The sequence below is a fragment of the Lasioglossum baleicum genome, chromosome 18 (genome assembly GCF_051020765.1).
Source record: "Lasioglossum baleicum chromosome 18, iyLasBale1, whole genome shotgun sequence".
In the NCBI taxonomy this organism is placed as follows: domain Eukaryota; kingdom Metazoa; phylum Arthropoda; class Insecta; order Hymenoptera; family Halictidae; genus Lasioglossum; species Lasioglossum baleicum.
Window position 1 is genome coordinate 7,350,037 of NC_134946.1, and position 16,684 is coordinate 7,366,720.

Here is a 16,684-nt window from a genome sequence, read left to right on the forward strand (position 1 = left end):
TTTTAATTCCATTGAAACGCAAACAAAATAAACGGCTCATTTCAAAAATTCGACTTTCCACGCACCTACAACCTCGTCCAATTTAAAATTCTCTCCCGATCCGTCAATTTTTTTTTTTTATACAACAAATAATATCGATCAATCGCAGACAATTTTCCGGTTCGAAAATAGAAAGGAAAGTATGCGTTGATTGCGAAAATCCTTCGAACGGATGCTTAATTCCTGGACACGCGGGTCGGCAAAATACTTGGCCGAGTATTTACAAAAAAGCCGCTTAAAATGCGCGACCAATAACCCCTGGGCGCGCGATTTGGTTTATTCATTAGCGACCTTGCGCCATTAACTTATTGCTGAGCAATCGGACCGAGTCCAGGGCTGATTATCAGATCAACCGCTTTAGAAACAATCAGAGTGAAGTGGCGGAGCCGGTAGGCGGACCAGCACGTTGGAATAATAGCGTTATTAGAACTAGAAACCATGCGACTTCAAAGGCATTCGTGTTATTCGCCTTTCACCGGCCCGCGCCATGGCTTAATGCTCTTCAGGGCCGACCTCTTCGAGACCCTCCGCCGTTTCTTCTGTTTCATCATTTCTTTCCTGTTTCCTACTCCCGGCAAAAATCACTGGCAGAGTGCCCTCAAAATTATTGTCACCAACTGCATCACAATTAGTGATGCATACAACCTCATTAACTGACTGCGCGGATCTTTATGTATTTATGGCTTACAAAAATTTTCGAAAAATGCCGGAGTATTTAATTCGACAGAGTTTAGCACGATTTTTATTTATTTCGGATCTATAAATGCTATTAGCAATGAAAATAGAATTTTATTTGGCACCACTCTCGCAAAATTTGTCTACAAAAATTAAAAATTGCTGAACTTCCGCGGTCTACTCATTAATCTCATTGTACGTAAAAAATTAGCGATTGAATATCTTTTAAGAAAAAATTTTTGAATTTGTGGTGTTGGTAGGCAAATTTTGGATCGCGCGCGCGTTGAGATTGTGTAAAACAGACGAATTGTTGTTGTTTCCCCATGCCCTGTATAGAAAAAATCGAAAAATCTGACAGTGTGTGCGCTTTTTTTATACTGCGATTGAGAATCACTGATAGCGCCCTGCACCTTGAGTTCTGTTTTACTTTCTCGAACGAGAATAACATTTTACTTGCATCTCAAGTTAATTGCCCCTGGTTTGCAGATACGAATGCAGCGCATGAAAATTCAAAAAAATTAATAAATTTGGCGAAGTTCATTGTAATTTTTATTTTTCAAGTGTATTCGCGGTGCAGAGCAACCATATTTCCCAGCAACCGTCAGATACAAGACTTATGTAAGAACCTCGTTGACCGGATGCCCGAAGTTGCTTTCCTTTTTATGTTCCTTCGTTACTTTATATCACGCTCGACGCGTACATACAAAGACACACGAGAACGAGAGTGATCTACATCTACAGCATGCACTTTTATGCAGTTACATAAAGTATAACAATACCCATAATTACGTAGACATATCAATTATAAAAAGCTTTCAGACACCTTATGAATATTCAGTTATTTATTAATCAAGATTAGACAGAGATTAAAGAAAATAACTTCTCCATACTTCTTCAACAAGAAAATCTATAATAAACAACCGAAATAACAACACGTTATCATGTATAATAATGTATAATCAGGGTGGCCCATTATGGGCCAAACCGACGAAATCTGTGTCAAAATCATAGAACTTTCGATAGAAATGAGATAGAGCGATTAAGTTTTTTTCAAATGAAAGCTGAAACTTTGCAGAATATGGAATAATTATGGAGATTGTGGTACGAACGTTTTTTAACCTTGAAAGAATTCGTTAAACTTGCACAATTTCAAGAAAACTGTGGTGTTTCCAATACTACGCGCGGAAAAAATCTTTTTTTAACATGCGACACATCATTTTCGATAGACTTTTTAAATCTACGTTAAGTAAACGTTCAAATACTTCATTATGATTATTTTTAATGTGTTTTATATATGAGAATACAATATTCGTTCAAACTAGTGGGTTACCAATTCATTTCAACGAAAAAATGATTTCATAAGTTGTGTTCACAAAAATCGATTTCTTGCAAAATCCTGAGGTCGTAGACAAATTTTGAGACCAGATTTGAAATCAGCGTGAAAAAATCGATCGAAAATTATGTGTCGCATGTTAAAAAAAAAAAATTTTCCGCGCGTGGTATTGGAAAAACCACAATTTTGTTGAAATTCTACATGTTTAACGAATTTTTTCAACGTTAACAAACGTTCGTACCATAATCTCCCTATTTTTCCCATATTCTGCAAAGTTTCAGCTTTCATTTACAAAAATGTCATCGCTCCCTCTCATTTCTATCGAAAGTTCTTTGATTTTGACACAGATTTCGTCGGTTTCGCCCATAGTGCGACCTAGTCTCACTGGACCATTTATAACAGAATACATTTCAATTTTCAAAAAATGAAATGGTATCCAATTTTAAAATGATGAGCTTTGTACCACCTATATTATAAAAAATTGAAATTACAACTGTAACAACTTTTCGTGCTGTAACTACATAGAAAAGTGATAAAACAGTGTCTTCTCTACGATTATAGTATAATATATCTCGATTGAACGAATAACATATAGTTCTGCCGGGTACGTGGGGTCATCAGTGGTTCTCAACATCAGAGTATACTCGTCATAACGAAAAACAAGATGCTACCTTTTCCATCATGTCTATATTGGGACGTTTTTTATCAATTGTCTTCCAATTATTTTCTAATCTCACATTTTCGAATTATTTTTCAATTATTTTCCAATTCTATGGCTTTCAGGTCTTCACGACGAACAACATACCGGTCACGCACAGTCGAGAATCGGGTCGATCGAACAATTCCGAGGCGCAGGCAAGAAAAATATTTTAAACCTGCAAGGCTTTTATCAAGTTTGCGATTCGAACGTCGCGGAGGATCTCGAAGGAGGGCGTGGCGGAGGAGTCCGGGGGCGGGTGAAGGGGTTGGCGAGGGGGTGGGGTTAGTCGGGCGGCGGCTGGGAGGCATTTCATTTCCTCGGCGACTTCCGGCAAACGCGACGCTTCCGCCATATCGGGGCCGCCGCCGCCGCCGCCGTCGACGTCGTTGCAGCAGCCACCGACGCCCGACGTCGACGTCCCTTCGTCTTCCTGCGCTCCCCGCTTCCGGTTCCGGTCCCGGGCCCCCTCCCGCCTCCCACCACCCCCCGCCCGCCCTTTTTCCTCGGGCCACCCACCGGCGGCCGCCCCACAGTTCCACGCGGCACTTCCGCTTCTCTCCGTCGTTCCCTTTTCGCTTCCGTTCGTACCCCAACCCCGTGGACTTCCGGCAACCGGCATTCTCCGGCCCCTCCCACCACCCACCGCCTCCTCCCTGCCCTCCCCGCGCCCCGCGCTCCGCCTCTTGGCCCCCGGACTACCCGCCCGCCGTACTTCCAGCAAGTTCCGGAGAGATTATTCCTATTTCAGTCTCTCTGGAATCCCACCAGCCTTCAGGCGTTATCCTAGACGACCTTTCGCGTACCCCGGCGAGACCCGGGAATCGATGTTGCTGGAATATCAATCCGGGCGACGATTATTCATCCCTTTTGTTCGTAGGGCAGCGAATTTATTTCCAGTTGTTTAAATGAATTTTCCTTGTTCTCGATGACGGACGAATATAGTCAGGGAAAACATGATTACGGTTTGGAAGGTCTAAGTTCATTGTTGCGTTAGTCAGCCATCTCAGTTATTATTAATTCTGCTCGATGTATGTAGTTCCCTAATGGTTGTTTAGTTTTAAATAATCTGTTTTCAGGAACTAATTACTAGGGACTGAAATAGGGCACATTTTCTTCATGTTTTTCAAAATTTCAAGGACACCGAACTATTTTGAATGGGATTATGGTCACGTGTTCGATGAAATCGAGACGATTCCATTGATCTATTTATCAATTTGAACTTCTTATGCCGTTGAGATGGCTAGGGTTGAGCACCACTGGCTATACGTCATTATATGCGGAATTATAAATAATGTATAAAATATTATTGTATATAATAAGCAGCTTCTATCCGTTTATCTCCTTGACCTCATTTAATAATTACAAAAGAAATTATACTTAATCTAACTTCAAATATAAAATAAAATAAAAATATCTGCATACTTAAAAAAATATAATTAAATTTAATAATCAAATTATAAGTATCTTTAAACATAATAAATTATTCTTTTCATTTAAAAGTAAAATAATTAACCTAAAAATTCATAAAGTTAAAATTACTATTATCGAAGAGTAGATTCTTAATCTAAAACTTACCCCAACTATTCTAAAATTATAAATGATATTTTATAAATAATTTTACAGACACTAATATTAATAAACATTTAACAAAAATTTTAATTAGATACAATACTTTTAAGTCAATAAATAAAATAAATGATATAAATGATATTATTAAAATTTCTGCTGTCATTTTAAATTCAAAATCTTTATCCTTTGATACTCATAATTATGTACTATTCTAATTATTAATGAAATTCCAATTATCCTCTATCAAACCCCTGTCTCTCTCTCTCTATCACTAATAAATATAAAAATATTCAATCAGTGTATAATTAAATTCCAGTTAATAAAATTATAAATAAATAAAATATCAATATAGATTCTAACCTAATTAGCAATATTAAAAAATTTTCTATATGTATAAATATTATATTTCTTCATCGAAAAAGTTCTACTCTATCACGTGGCGTTGTTGGATCTTGGAGAATAATCCAAGATTATTCAATCGATCTCTGCTAAATTCATCAGACCTTGGAGAATAATTGTATATAAGAAGTATGTGCATATATCCGGTTTAAAAAAAAAGTTCTTGAAGTTAAATATTTCCATCGAGAGTTAAATAATAAAATAAAAAATATTTTTTAAGTGTTGTAATAATAAATATTGGCCAGCCTCTCCATCTTTCACAAATCTACAGCTCTGTCGAATGACATATGTATACGGAAAAAGGGGTGGGCCATAACGAGGAAGCTTCGGGAGTCCTTCACTGGAAAAAAAGGGACGGCTGTTTTAGTTAAGTTCGCTTGAATTTGTAATTGGAAGTCAAGCTGGGCTCGACGTTTTGCGTATTTTCAAGAAATAATGTTTGTAGACCCTCTGGAGGGTTTGGGTTCCAGGGTCGTGCGAAAGGTTACCCTTGTCCAACTGTGATGCACGTGGTCCGCCCTTATACATATAACCGATTATTGCCTGTCTTTTTAACTAGGCGCATCCAAACTGTCTTCGTCTCAATCTTCAAGAATGGTTTTGGTAAAATAAATTCAATTTTTCCAAATATGAATATAATTTATTAATCAATTTGAAATCGAATCTTATTTGATCAAAAAATTAGTAAAAGTTTGTTACTTATTTTATTTTTAAATCGTTTCGAAAATTGTTTAAACAAGTCTTCATTTATTTACATACATTATTATCGAAAACATATAATGTATCACTTTATTTGGAGGAGTCTGTAGACCAATCTCTCTTTTACCTAAAAAGAAAAATTAATAAATTTTGAATTGAACAATTTGTGTTGGTCTTAATAAAACATTTGTAATTTAACAGTATGCTTAGTACTAGTAGTAATAATTCAAAAAGTTTTTGAATATCTATTATAAAATGAATATAATATTTCTATTCTTTATTAATATTTGTGAATAAATATCGAATGAAATCTCTCTTTTACCTAAAAAGAAAAATTAATAAATTTTGAATTTAACAATTTGTGTTGGTCTTAATAAAACATTTGTAATTTAATAGTATGCTTAGTACTAGTAGTAATAATTCAAAGAGTTTTTGAATATCTATTATAAAATGAATATAATATTTCTATTCTTTATTAATATTTTTGAATAAATATCGAATGAAATCTCTCTTTTCGTTTGCTGAGGATTCGAATAAAATCACGGATAAAATGGAGCAGTGCTGAATTATTAAATCTTCTAAACACTTGACGTCGTTCGAAGAATTTGGTAGCAGCAGGTGTGAAGCAAAGGGGACGGGGAAGCCGTTTAAATGCAAGGAGATGGTCCTTTCCCTACCTCAACACCGATATCCTCGAATTCCCTCGGGCGGTTCCATTCTACTGATTTTCGACAAAATCTTTTCTGTACCAGTTGCCAGAAAACACCCCCTAAAATCAAAGTTGAATCGTTTCAGGCAAAATAAATACGAGACGTTAGTCGAATTTCGCATTACTGAAAAAATGAATGTGGGTGAAAGGAGAGGTATCGTCCTTCAAAATGTGAAGTAAAATAGATTGTTGTACGATACAAATTTAAAGAAATGCTTTATGAAAAATTTGTTTACAAAACTACTGTGTATAATGAATAAATTCGACATCCTCCACAAGCCAGGTGGGGCATCTCAGATGAAGAATATTATTTTTCCTGGCTGAAGCACCTTCACATTAGAGATGTTAATTTCCTTCGAAGGTCGAAGATTTTGAAGCTTCAAGCTTCGATTTCAGAAACTTCGAAGGTGACGAGAATCGAAGTTTCGAAGCTTCGATATTCGTAAATTACGCTGTCCAACAGCCAAAAAGTATTTCGGTTCCCACTATACAATTCTGACAGAGTTTTCCGCGCTGATTCCAAATATGTCCTTAATTTTTCTCCTAGACGTACAGTTTTTGAGAAAATTGAGTTTTAAAAAAAGACATATTTTTCAACTTTGAACAAGTATTGTGATGTTATTATAAAAGATATTGAATTGTTCCTTACAGAAAAATATTGTATAGACTTTCCTGAATACAGTGATATCGAAAATTAATACATTATGATTGTTTAAACATGTTTAAACAATTATTAAAGACGTAGAGACACCACTTTTGCACCAATTATTGCGGATATTTTTGAATTTGTCTAAAAAAATATGGGTCCAGCGGAAAATCGAATTATACCACGCGATAGAGCAGACTTTTATCTTGAGAAACCACCGTTTCAAGGTCGTTGCATGGTCGACGTTTTTATCGAACCAGAAAGCAAAATATCTTCGCCCGATACAAGTTACCGCCAGTTAAAGTTAAAAGGCCAACATTTACTTCAATGTTGAATAAGTCGAATAAAGAAAAGTCGCACAATAATCAACAACCACACATTTTACACAGGAAAGATAGCCCTTCCAAATGGTATTAACGCTATTTATCAACAAAAATTTGTTTCTCCCCGCGTGATGTTCCAAATTTGCAGAAAATTTTTGTTCACCGACAATATTGTCTTCATCTCGCTATAACTTTGTAAAAACCCAACATAGCAACAATTTGAAACAGATCATCTGAAACCAGAGGTTTCAGGCTTTCAAACCATTGTTTAACGATATCGATACGGCAATTTTTTACGGAGTTATGATCACGTAAAGTGGGAGCAATTTTTCGGGTTCGCACAAGTGATCCCTTAATTCATTTGGGGAGTGTGTTACAATAATAACCTCATGCTAATGTGTAGGTAATGTAATAAGTATATGTATATCAGTTGGAGGCACTTTGTGATGGACGTGATAGTGGCGTTATATGTACATGTATATAATCCACATTCTTTCAGGATGGAACATAAGACCTTACATAACGTGGGACCCAATCTTAATGAAGGATTTGAAAAAGGTGGATTTTGCTACAAAGGATTCTTCATATTAATAAATAAGATCGAACGAAGTGAGATTCGCAATTGCCGATTAACCTACATACAAATGTTCAGAATTTTAGCTCGACCTAAAATACTTTTGTTCCGGAGATGGTTAATAAACGAAGAGATGGGAAAAGTGGATTAAATAAAAGAGGAGTTGATGGACTAAATAAAAGAAACTTACACGTGTAAAATGGAAATTTCACCCTTCGAAATGCGCCCAGAGATGGACCATTTTCCTAAAAATGTTTCCAGCCTCGGCTACAATAACTTGAACATCCCCAAGACCCCATCTACCCTGTCCTTCAACTTCCTTCATCACAACATTAGCCTAAATGATCAACCGTAACACCTCCCATTTCTTGCAATGATATCCTCCGCACTCCCGCAAAGACCCCACAGCCTCATCGTGTATCAGTAACTATCCTGCGAGTAGCAAACCGAGAGACGTCTCTCATGTCAGTCCCCAGTATAAATTCAAAGAGACGACAGAAATATGTCGAAAAAGGGGAAGAACGTCGGAAGAAGGAGGAAAAAACGTCCGAGGAAAAACATGTCGCGCATGGTGTGCATGGTGCAGGGTGTATAGTGATTCCCGGGGAGGTCTCACGTGTGTCGCAATCCTCGCTGGTCGATCCCTAGGGGAAGACCTCCCGGAGATTTCGAAGGTTTCAGAGATTTCGGAGGTTTCGTTGGGCTGTCGTGCCTAGCCAGAAGCGGCTGGATCAGTGCTCTTCGTGGAAAGGAACGGGAGACCTATGGGAGCTGATGGGGGCGGTGAGGGGGGGTCAAAGATCGATGGAAAAACGAGGGGGACGCCGTGCGTAGACGAAACGGTCGCAGATGGTGTCTCGCATGGTTTACGACGCAGTCCACGGCCCTTCCATATGGGAATGATACTATTTAACTCACCCCGGAGACCTGGCAGGGTGTCGGATGACCTATACACCCTCCTCTCGGCGCACAGGTTCGGCTTTTACTGGCAGGTTCTTCTTCCTTCACCGGCTGCCTTTCCGCTTCTCTCGCATCGAGGGAAGAATTCGAGAGCCGTTTTTTACCTCGGCTTCGAACCCTCCGCGTTGGGGATGCTTGATCCGGCAGAACTTCGTGAAAACAAATCGATTGACAATGCGACTTCGTCCATTTTGAACAGCGACCTCTGCGCTATCGTCTACGTTAGTTGTTTTAATTGCGAAACTCACTTTGCTCGATCCTCTTATTTATTGAGACGAAGAATCATGACTGTCCATGTTCCGCTTGTTGCAGCATCGTCCATTTTGAACAGCGACCTCTGCGCTGTCGTATACGTTATTGTTTCAATTTGCGAATCTCACTTTGTTCGATCCTCTTATTTATTAAGATGAAGAATTCTTTGTCGCAAAATCCACCTTTTTCAAATCCTTCATTAAAATTGGGCTCCACTTTATGTAAGATCTTATGTTCCTTCCTGAAAGAATGTGGATTATTGTACATGTACGTATAACGCCACTATCACGTCCATCACAAATTTAAGTGCCTCCAACTGGTATACATATACTTATTACATTACCTACACATTAGCATGAGGTTATTATTGTGACACACTCCTCAAAAGAATTAAGGGATCACTTGTGCGAACCCGAAAAATTGCTCCCACTTTACGTGATCATAACTCCGTCAAAAATTGCTGTATCGATATCGTTAAACAATGGTTTGAAAGCCTGAAACCTCTAGTTTCAGATGATCTGTTTCAAATTGTTGCTATGTTGGGTTTTTACAAAGTTGTAGCGAGATGAAGACAACATTGACGGTGAACAAAAATTTTGTGCAACTTTGGAACATCACACGGGGTATATGTATATATATAAAAAATATATATAATATATAATCGATTTCTTGCAAAATCTTGAGGTCGTAGACAAATTTTGAGACCAGATTCGAGATCAGCGTGAAAAATTCTACGGGAATGTGGTATTCTTTCGTTTCCACAGAAGTGATCCCTTAATTCTTTTGAGGAGTGTATTACGTATGTAGTACAGACTGCAGAATAACCTCTTATGGGAGGTTACAACTGTACAATAAAGGAAGAAGATTGGGTCCATTGCTAATGTTTGTCTCGATGGCAACTTCGTAAACAAGAATCGTACAACAATGTGTGATCTTACATTATTTTAAAAGGCTGGGCTTCTATTTTTATGTCGACAAATTAATATCTTACCAGCAACAAGTTTTTACGCTCAAGCTGGCACGACTCTATGAAAAAGGACTTTGCCTCATTATGAAGTTCCCTCAAAACTACGCGCTCCCAAAAAATGTCCAAAGCAACCTTCCAATACCACAAAATAGTTTTCGTTTAAAAAAAAACAATTTTGTCTCTCCAGAATAATTTCGTTTTCACCTCGAACCACCGCAAGCACCAAGCCCGGAGTCCCCACTTGCCAACGAGCTTTCGAAATTCGATGTTTCGTTTCCGTTTTGTCGCGGTTTGAACGAAAACCGCGCGAAACCGTAGTCGTAGGCGCAGAGTCGCCGACAGAAACGAGCATAACAGCAAAGACATCAAAAGGGTTCTTTCCGAGGAATTTTTCGGCGAAAGAAGTATGCGATAGGTGACACGTGGAAAGGATGGTAAAAAAGCATTAGGGAGAAAAGGCAAAATGGATTGAGGGTGGCGCGAGGGGTTGAATTATAAAGATGAAAGCCGTTGTCAATAGGGAGGTCCACCGGCACCCTTCTCTTTATCCTCTCTTCCTTTTTCTTCCGCCCCTCCTCCCCCCATCGTTCACTATTCCATCCCACCCCACTCTCTCCCTTTCTCCCACCGTTTCCTCTCTCTCTCTCTCTCTCTGGTTTGGGCGTCCCTTTCATCAGCCACGCTACTGATACACCACACACCTCTGAAAATCGTTACGGCTTTTTAAGATCAGTCACAGTGTCCGTGAAATAGATTCTCCTTTTTTATGGTTAGTTGTTTTATACGTAAAATTATTGGGATTACTTGTTTATCTGCCGTTAGTCTGACGGTTGTCAACTGTTTTGTTATGTTCTTCGGGTTGCACCAATTTGCATTTATTTTTTTTTTGAATACTTTAATTTTAATTTTATGGTGCATCTAATTTTAATCATTTACCTTGTAGGTATTTCATACTTTGATTTTAATAGTATGCTGCATCTAATTTTAATCATTGACCTTGTATTTTATACTTTGATTTCAATTTTATGGTGCATCTAATTTTAATCGTTGACCTTGTATTTTATAGTGCATTCTCTTTTCATATTTATTTTGTAGTTTATAGTGCACACAATTCTAATCATTTATCTTGTATTTTAAAGTTGATCTTTAATTACAATAAACGTTTGTAGCTTGTTGCAACGTTGACCGATTTCGATGAAACTTTCAGAATACGTATAATTGACACAGATCTACGAAATGTACTTTTTAAATTTACAATACAGGCCCGCATAAAAAAAGTTGTGAACAACAACTTCTAGTGTTTTCTCTGTAATTCCGATTAATTGCAATTTTTTCAAAATTTCTTTTTCACGTCGTGTAGTACGTTAATTGTCCTAACTTATCAAAAAATATGCAAGTCGCGTATGATCTGATATTAAAAAAGTTGTCGCGCTTTTAAAAGTGTCCGAATATATGATTGTGCTTCACTGTAGAATCGCAGAGTGTTTTATCCATTTGTCCCTAGCTGTAGTTCAAACGGTTAGCAAGCGGTCGGAAACAAAGAACGCCGTGCGAAAATAAGCGGTGGCGTAAAAATTAAAGAGAAAAATCAAGTCGTGCCGCAGGCTAAGCCGGAATTGATTTGACCTTGCAAAAGGGTGCGCGCACCCCCGAAAAGAGAGAGAGAGCAGGATTCCCAGCTGTGCGACCGAATGACTAATACGCCAAACGTTCGTCGGGGTGCGAGCAGATTTCCAAGGGTCGAAACGAGCTGCATCGAATCCGCAGATCGAACGTGCACGCGACTCGCACACTTCCTACTATCGCATTCGTTCCTTCGGACAACCAGGAAATTTTCCATCCCCGTCACAATAACAATCATTCACGCGAATCCTTTGTCCTAGAACATTTCTCCACCTCTTCTAACCGACGAGAATACATTTCTTCATTTTGTATCGTTCATGTGAACTCGATGCATTTATCATAATAATTTTGCAACACAAAACGGAGATAATATATGAAACGCCTAAAGGTACCATTGTATTATTTCGAATCCATTGAAATTGTTAAAGAAAGACCCTGTACCTTGGAATTAATTCAGGCAATTTTTATTTTGCATCGAAATCCGCAATCTATTTATTAAGGTTAGAAGATGATTAGGGAAGATTTACAACACGTACTTCTGGTTAGATACCAGACTTTTATGCAAAATAAAAATTGTCTGCAGGAGCTACCTACGAATTTATTTGTTTTTTTTTATCATTTTAGTAAAAATAATACAACACTGCTTTGAAATCCTTAAAATCTTTAAAAATGCATAAAATCCGCAGTCCAGTTATAATTCAGTATTATAACTACACTGTGTGAATCTTTATGCAAAATAGAAATTGTTAATATAACTGAATGATATAACGACATCTTTTAATTCTTTTACCGTCTTTACAGTTTTGTATTTGACCAATCCATTCTTGTCGCAAATGCATAAAAATCCGGTCTAATTCGAACAAATGTAAATATGTGAATACTATAAAGATTGATGGAAGGAATAAAAATAAATAATTGGATAACGAACAATTTCCGAATATGTGTCACATTTTAATGTATTTATATTATAATATTTATTTTCCATTTAATATAATGTGTTTATATTAAAATGTGACACAATACATATATGAAAATAAATTATATACCGAAATACTAATAAAACAAGCAGAGTATAGTAAAAATTGAAAGTTGTGTCAGGGACGGATCGGACCGATTAAAAAAAGCACCCTCCCCCTAAATGCTACCCTCGGAAGCACCCTCTGAGTTAGGCTAGCCCGTAGAATATTACACGGCGATTTTCGAGGCCGGTTACCGATTCGTCTCGCGTGTTACGATTTCAGCTACCCTCGTTCGGCCGAGAAAAACAAGGGTGGAACACAGTCCACGAAACGATCATTCTTCTTCACGTTCCGGGCCCCTATTTCACGGAATGTGGCGTCCTGGTGCTGGTCGATTATTATCACTGTCGATCGAGATTTCCACGATATACTTCCTTTTTGCACTACTACATATAAACATACATAAATATTCTCAAAATTAGTATGTATACATTACACATATGTATAATTAGACTGCGAATCGTTACGCAAAATAAAATTTGTCTGCATCGATTGCACAAAATAGAAACTAAATCGAATGTTACTTCTTCCCGTAATGATTTTAACACATTACCGACCAGTGATTATCCCATAATTTGAAATGGAAAAAATGGAAGAACTAAAATTGAATTTATTTCCATAAAATTAAACAGCAGGAAATACATGGATGTTATCGATAAGCACTTGTCAAAACATGCTCAGTCCATAGCCAACCAAAAATACATTTTCCAACAAGACAATGCAGCTGTGCATTCGGCAAAGAGCTTCGGCAGGTCTACTTTAAAAATAAGGAAATAGACGTTTTACCATGGCCACCGACTTAAATATCATTGAAAACCTCTTTGGGGAATACTGGCCAGGGAGGTTTATTCTATGTAGAACAATTGAAAAACTGCGTTGAAATGGTACGGAAGAAAATTAAGCAAAAAACCATTAAAAACTTGTATAAATCTATTCCAATAAGAATGTTACATGTCATAAAAAATGAAGTTGGCAACACAAAACGTACGTACGTGTTAATTTTTTACAAAAACACTACCTGTCTTATAGTTTTGCCGCAGTTAATAAAAGGTAAGTTGGTGTTACTTATAGATTCTTAGAAATACTAACGAAAACACTGCGTTAAACGACGTCTCCAGAAGTAACTAATAACACCCTGTACGAAAGACGATGAAGTTCTTTCATATAACACATAATTATTTCGTTTTAAGTGATGTCTTATAGATATTTTTTAAATACAAGAAAACATGTATATCAGCAAACATTAATGACGTGTCTGCTCTATTACCATAAGAAATGTTCTAGCTGATAAATTGAGCTCGTTCCCCACCCTTCATTTCATAAAACGAGTTGTTCAATTTACATTTTGCATAAAGGTCCCGTTGAACGAAGTGACATTTTCAAAAGATCAAGAATATTGAAAAATCTGCCCCGGTTCCGATTACGTCTCCGGAATAATTTCCTGGGAAAATCAGAATAGCGAAGGCGCTCGAAAAATCCGCTGGCCCGTTGAAATCGATCGCAGCGCGTCGACTGCGCGACTCGTTACCGCTCGACGACCTTTTCCTTCAATAGTAAAATCAATTAAAGTCGTTCGAAACTGTCCGTGTGTACGATCGAGCCGAGGGGCTCCCACATATCTCGGGAACGAGTGCCTCTCCTTCCTTCCCTCGTCTCACTCCCCCCTCTCCACGGCTAATCTTTCTCTTCCTATCTCTCCCTCTCCTGCCCCTTTTGTTCGTCGTTCTGTCTCTCGGTTCTTTTATCAATCGGCTATTTGATTGCTTTCGGTCCCACTATCGAGTTAACTCGTTCGAGTGTCTCTCGCTTCTCGTCCCTAACTCTCCCCCCTCTCTCTTCACAGCCCCTCTTTGTCTTGGATCACGTCTCCGTTCCTCCTATTTGATCCATCGCCTTGCTCGTCCTCTCCTCGTTGCCTTCGATTGACCCTTTACTTGGCCAGACGTCGCTGCAGCCGGCCTCTATTCGAGCTGACGACGCACTGTGGATTGCATCCGATCATCTTCATCATTTTTCTTTGCTTTTTTCATACGGGCTTTCGCAGTGGAAAATATTTCCAGCTGGTTCTGTTTGGAGACCGGGTGGTACCGGGCAGTTATCAGTACACACCGGATTTTATGCATTTATGACGTCAACGAGTAGGTGTTATTTAATCCTTTGCACTCGAACAATTTGAATTCCAAAATCAAGATATTTGTTTCAACCCGCATCATTTTTGTACTATATAATCTTTTTTACATTGTGCGCATCAAATTAAACCTGTTTTCTTTGTATATAACAGTTGAGCTTTTTACAATTTATAGAATCTAGACAAATTTAATAATGTTAAAACTGTTTCGAATAATGGTACGGCAATTTTTAATGGCGCCTCAGACTCGCCATTCGAGTGCAAAGGGTTAAAACAGTAAGAACATTATGAAAATTTAAGGGGGGAATTTCTTTTTTCATGGTGAAAAATATCGATATACTTTAGGATCTTTTATAAACAACAAACTTCTTGCAGTCTAGTAATGTTTAGAAGTAAATTAAGATTGGAAATGGTAAATAATCCTAATGAAGCGACAACAAGATCAGGAAGAACTCTCGATGCAGTAATTGCTAGCATAACTCAGAGGGTGCTTCCGAGGGTAGCATTTAGGGGGAGGGTGCTTTTTTTAATCGGTCAACTTTCAATTTTTACTGTAATGCTTGTTTTATTAATATTTCCGTATATAATTTATTTGCAGATATGTATTGTGTCACTACTCCTAGGAGGTGAGCAGGGTGCAGGGGGGCACGTAGAAGGTCCCCTTTTCCGGGTTTCCGCTTATGTCTCGGAAACTAAGCGTCCTAGCGATAAGACCATTTCATACAAAATTAAAGCTGACAAAATGTGCCATAACATTGACTCCATTCAGTTTTTCGCTATCTTGCATAGTTTCCGAGATATGCACGCTCAAAGTTCACTAATTGTGAAAGAGAAATTTTTGCCTCACGTTTCTTGCCTTATTTGACTAGCTAACTCCTCAATGCAATTAGTGAACTTTGAGCGCGGATATCTCGGAAACTATACGAGATAGTGAAAAAATGAATTCAATCAATCTTGTGGCATATTTTGTCAGCTTTAGTTTTGTATGGAATGGTCTTATCGCTAGGACGCATAGTTTCCGAGATATACGCGAAAGCCGAAAAAGAGCAAACAAAGACCCAAAGTTAAAAATTGTGTTTCTTCCGTTTCCCTCTACAACATTTCGTTGACTGGACTAGAGGTATCATAGCAATTTCATATCCACAAAATTGCAAAAATCATAGGGAAGGAAATATTCCAGATCGGAAGGAATATTGAATTTTTCAGTTGAAACAGCTCCGAGAGTGGAAAAGGGTAAAAAATATTTGTTTTCACTGTCGTTTTACAGGAGAAGTCCCCCTTGTGTCGAAGAACACCTCCGATCGTGGAAACGCACAGGTGAAACACGAGGTTGCCGGTGTTTTCGATGATACGATTTCCTCTTCCCATACCTCTGTCGGAATGATTCCACCCCCTTGTGCGGAGAGGGTTGAAGAAAAACCCTTTTATCGGCGAGCGCGCGCGCGCGCGCGAGCCGTTGTCCTTGCACAATGGCCCGTGTAATCAGCGGCGAGTGATTGTCACACGACGCGCGTACCTTTCCCTCGTTTCCCTTTCCCTCTATATATCTCGCCCTCTCTCACTCTTTTTCCCTTTCTTTTCTGCATTTTTTCCTCGAACTGCAAGGGCCAGCGTACAATGACGTCGGGGATTCGTCATTGTTCCAGGCGACCGTAAAAGCAAAGCAAAAGCCTTAGCAAAAAAACATCTGAGCAATACTTTAATACGGATCGTACACCCTCTAACCATCTCTACCGCCGCCTCCCTCCCCGTCATCCCAAAACCACCCCTTCTGCGGCGCTTTCTCCGTCATTGAACGCGTGCCACCGACGAAAATCTCATCATTTAGAGTGGCTCGACGCGTACGCAAAGCAGCACACGGTGTGAACGCGACTTGATGACAATGTGGCGATTAGAACCGTCGGCGGAACATGCCAGTATCAGACTTATGATTCTCCATTCTGTGTTTTTGTAGTAAAAATTCGATGGGAACAACAGTTTTTGAAATATTCAGATATATCAACTACGTATACGAATGATAATGCAGACACATCATTGATGACACACAATTTCTATCAGAATAACATCTT

At 38.3% G+C, this 16,684-nt stretch overlaps 1 protein-coding gene across 7 annotated transcripts in view; it reads right to left on the minus strand.

Moving 5' to 3' along the window:
• The window catches only part of LOC143218028 (uncharacterized), an 85,436-nt gene that overhangs the window by 27,786 nt on the left and 40,966 nt on the right, over positions 1-16,684 (minus strand). For 2 of the 7 annotated variants that reach the window (XM_076442906.1, XM_076442912.1), the window contains exons 5-6: positions 6,092-6,183; positions 3,420-5,541 (exon numbers count right to left, since the gene is read on the minus strand). The exons of 4 other annotated variants lie outside the window; for them this stretch is intronic. In XM_076442906.1, the coding sequence (XP_076299021.1) occupies positions 6,133-6,183 (51 nt within the window). In that variant the 3' untranslated portion in view covers positions 3,420-5,541; positions 6,092-6,132. Of the gene's footprint in view, positions 1-3,419; positions 5,542-6,091; positions 6,184-16,684 lie in introns of those variants that run through there. One more of the 7 variants, XM_076442909.1, reaches the window with a different exon arrangement.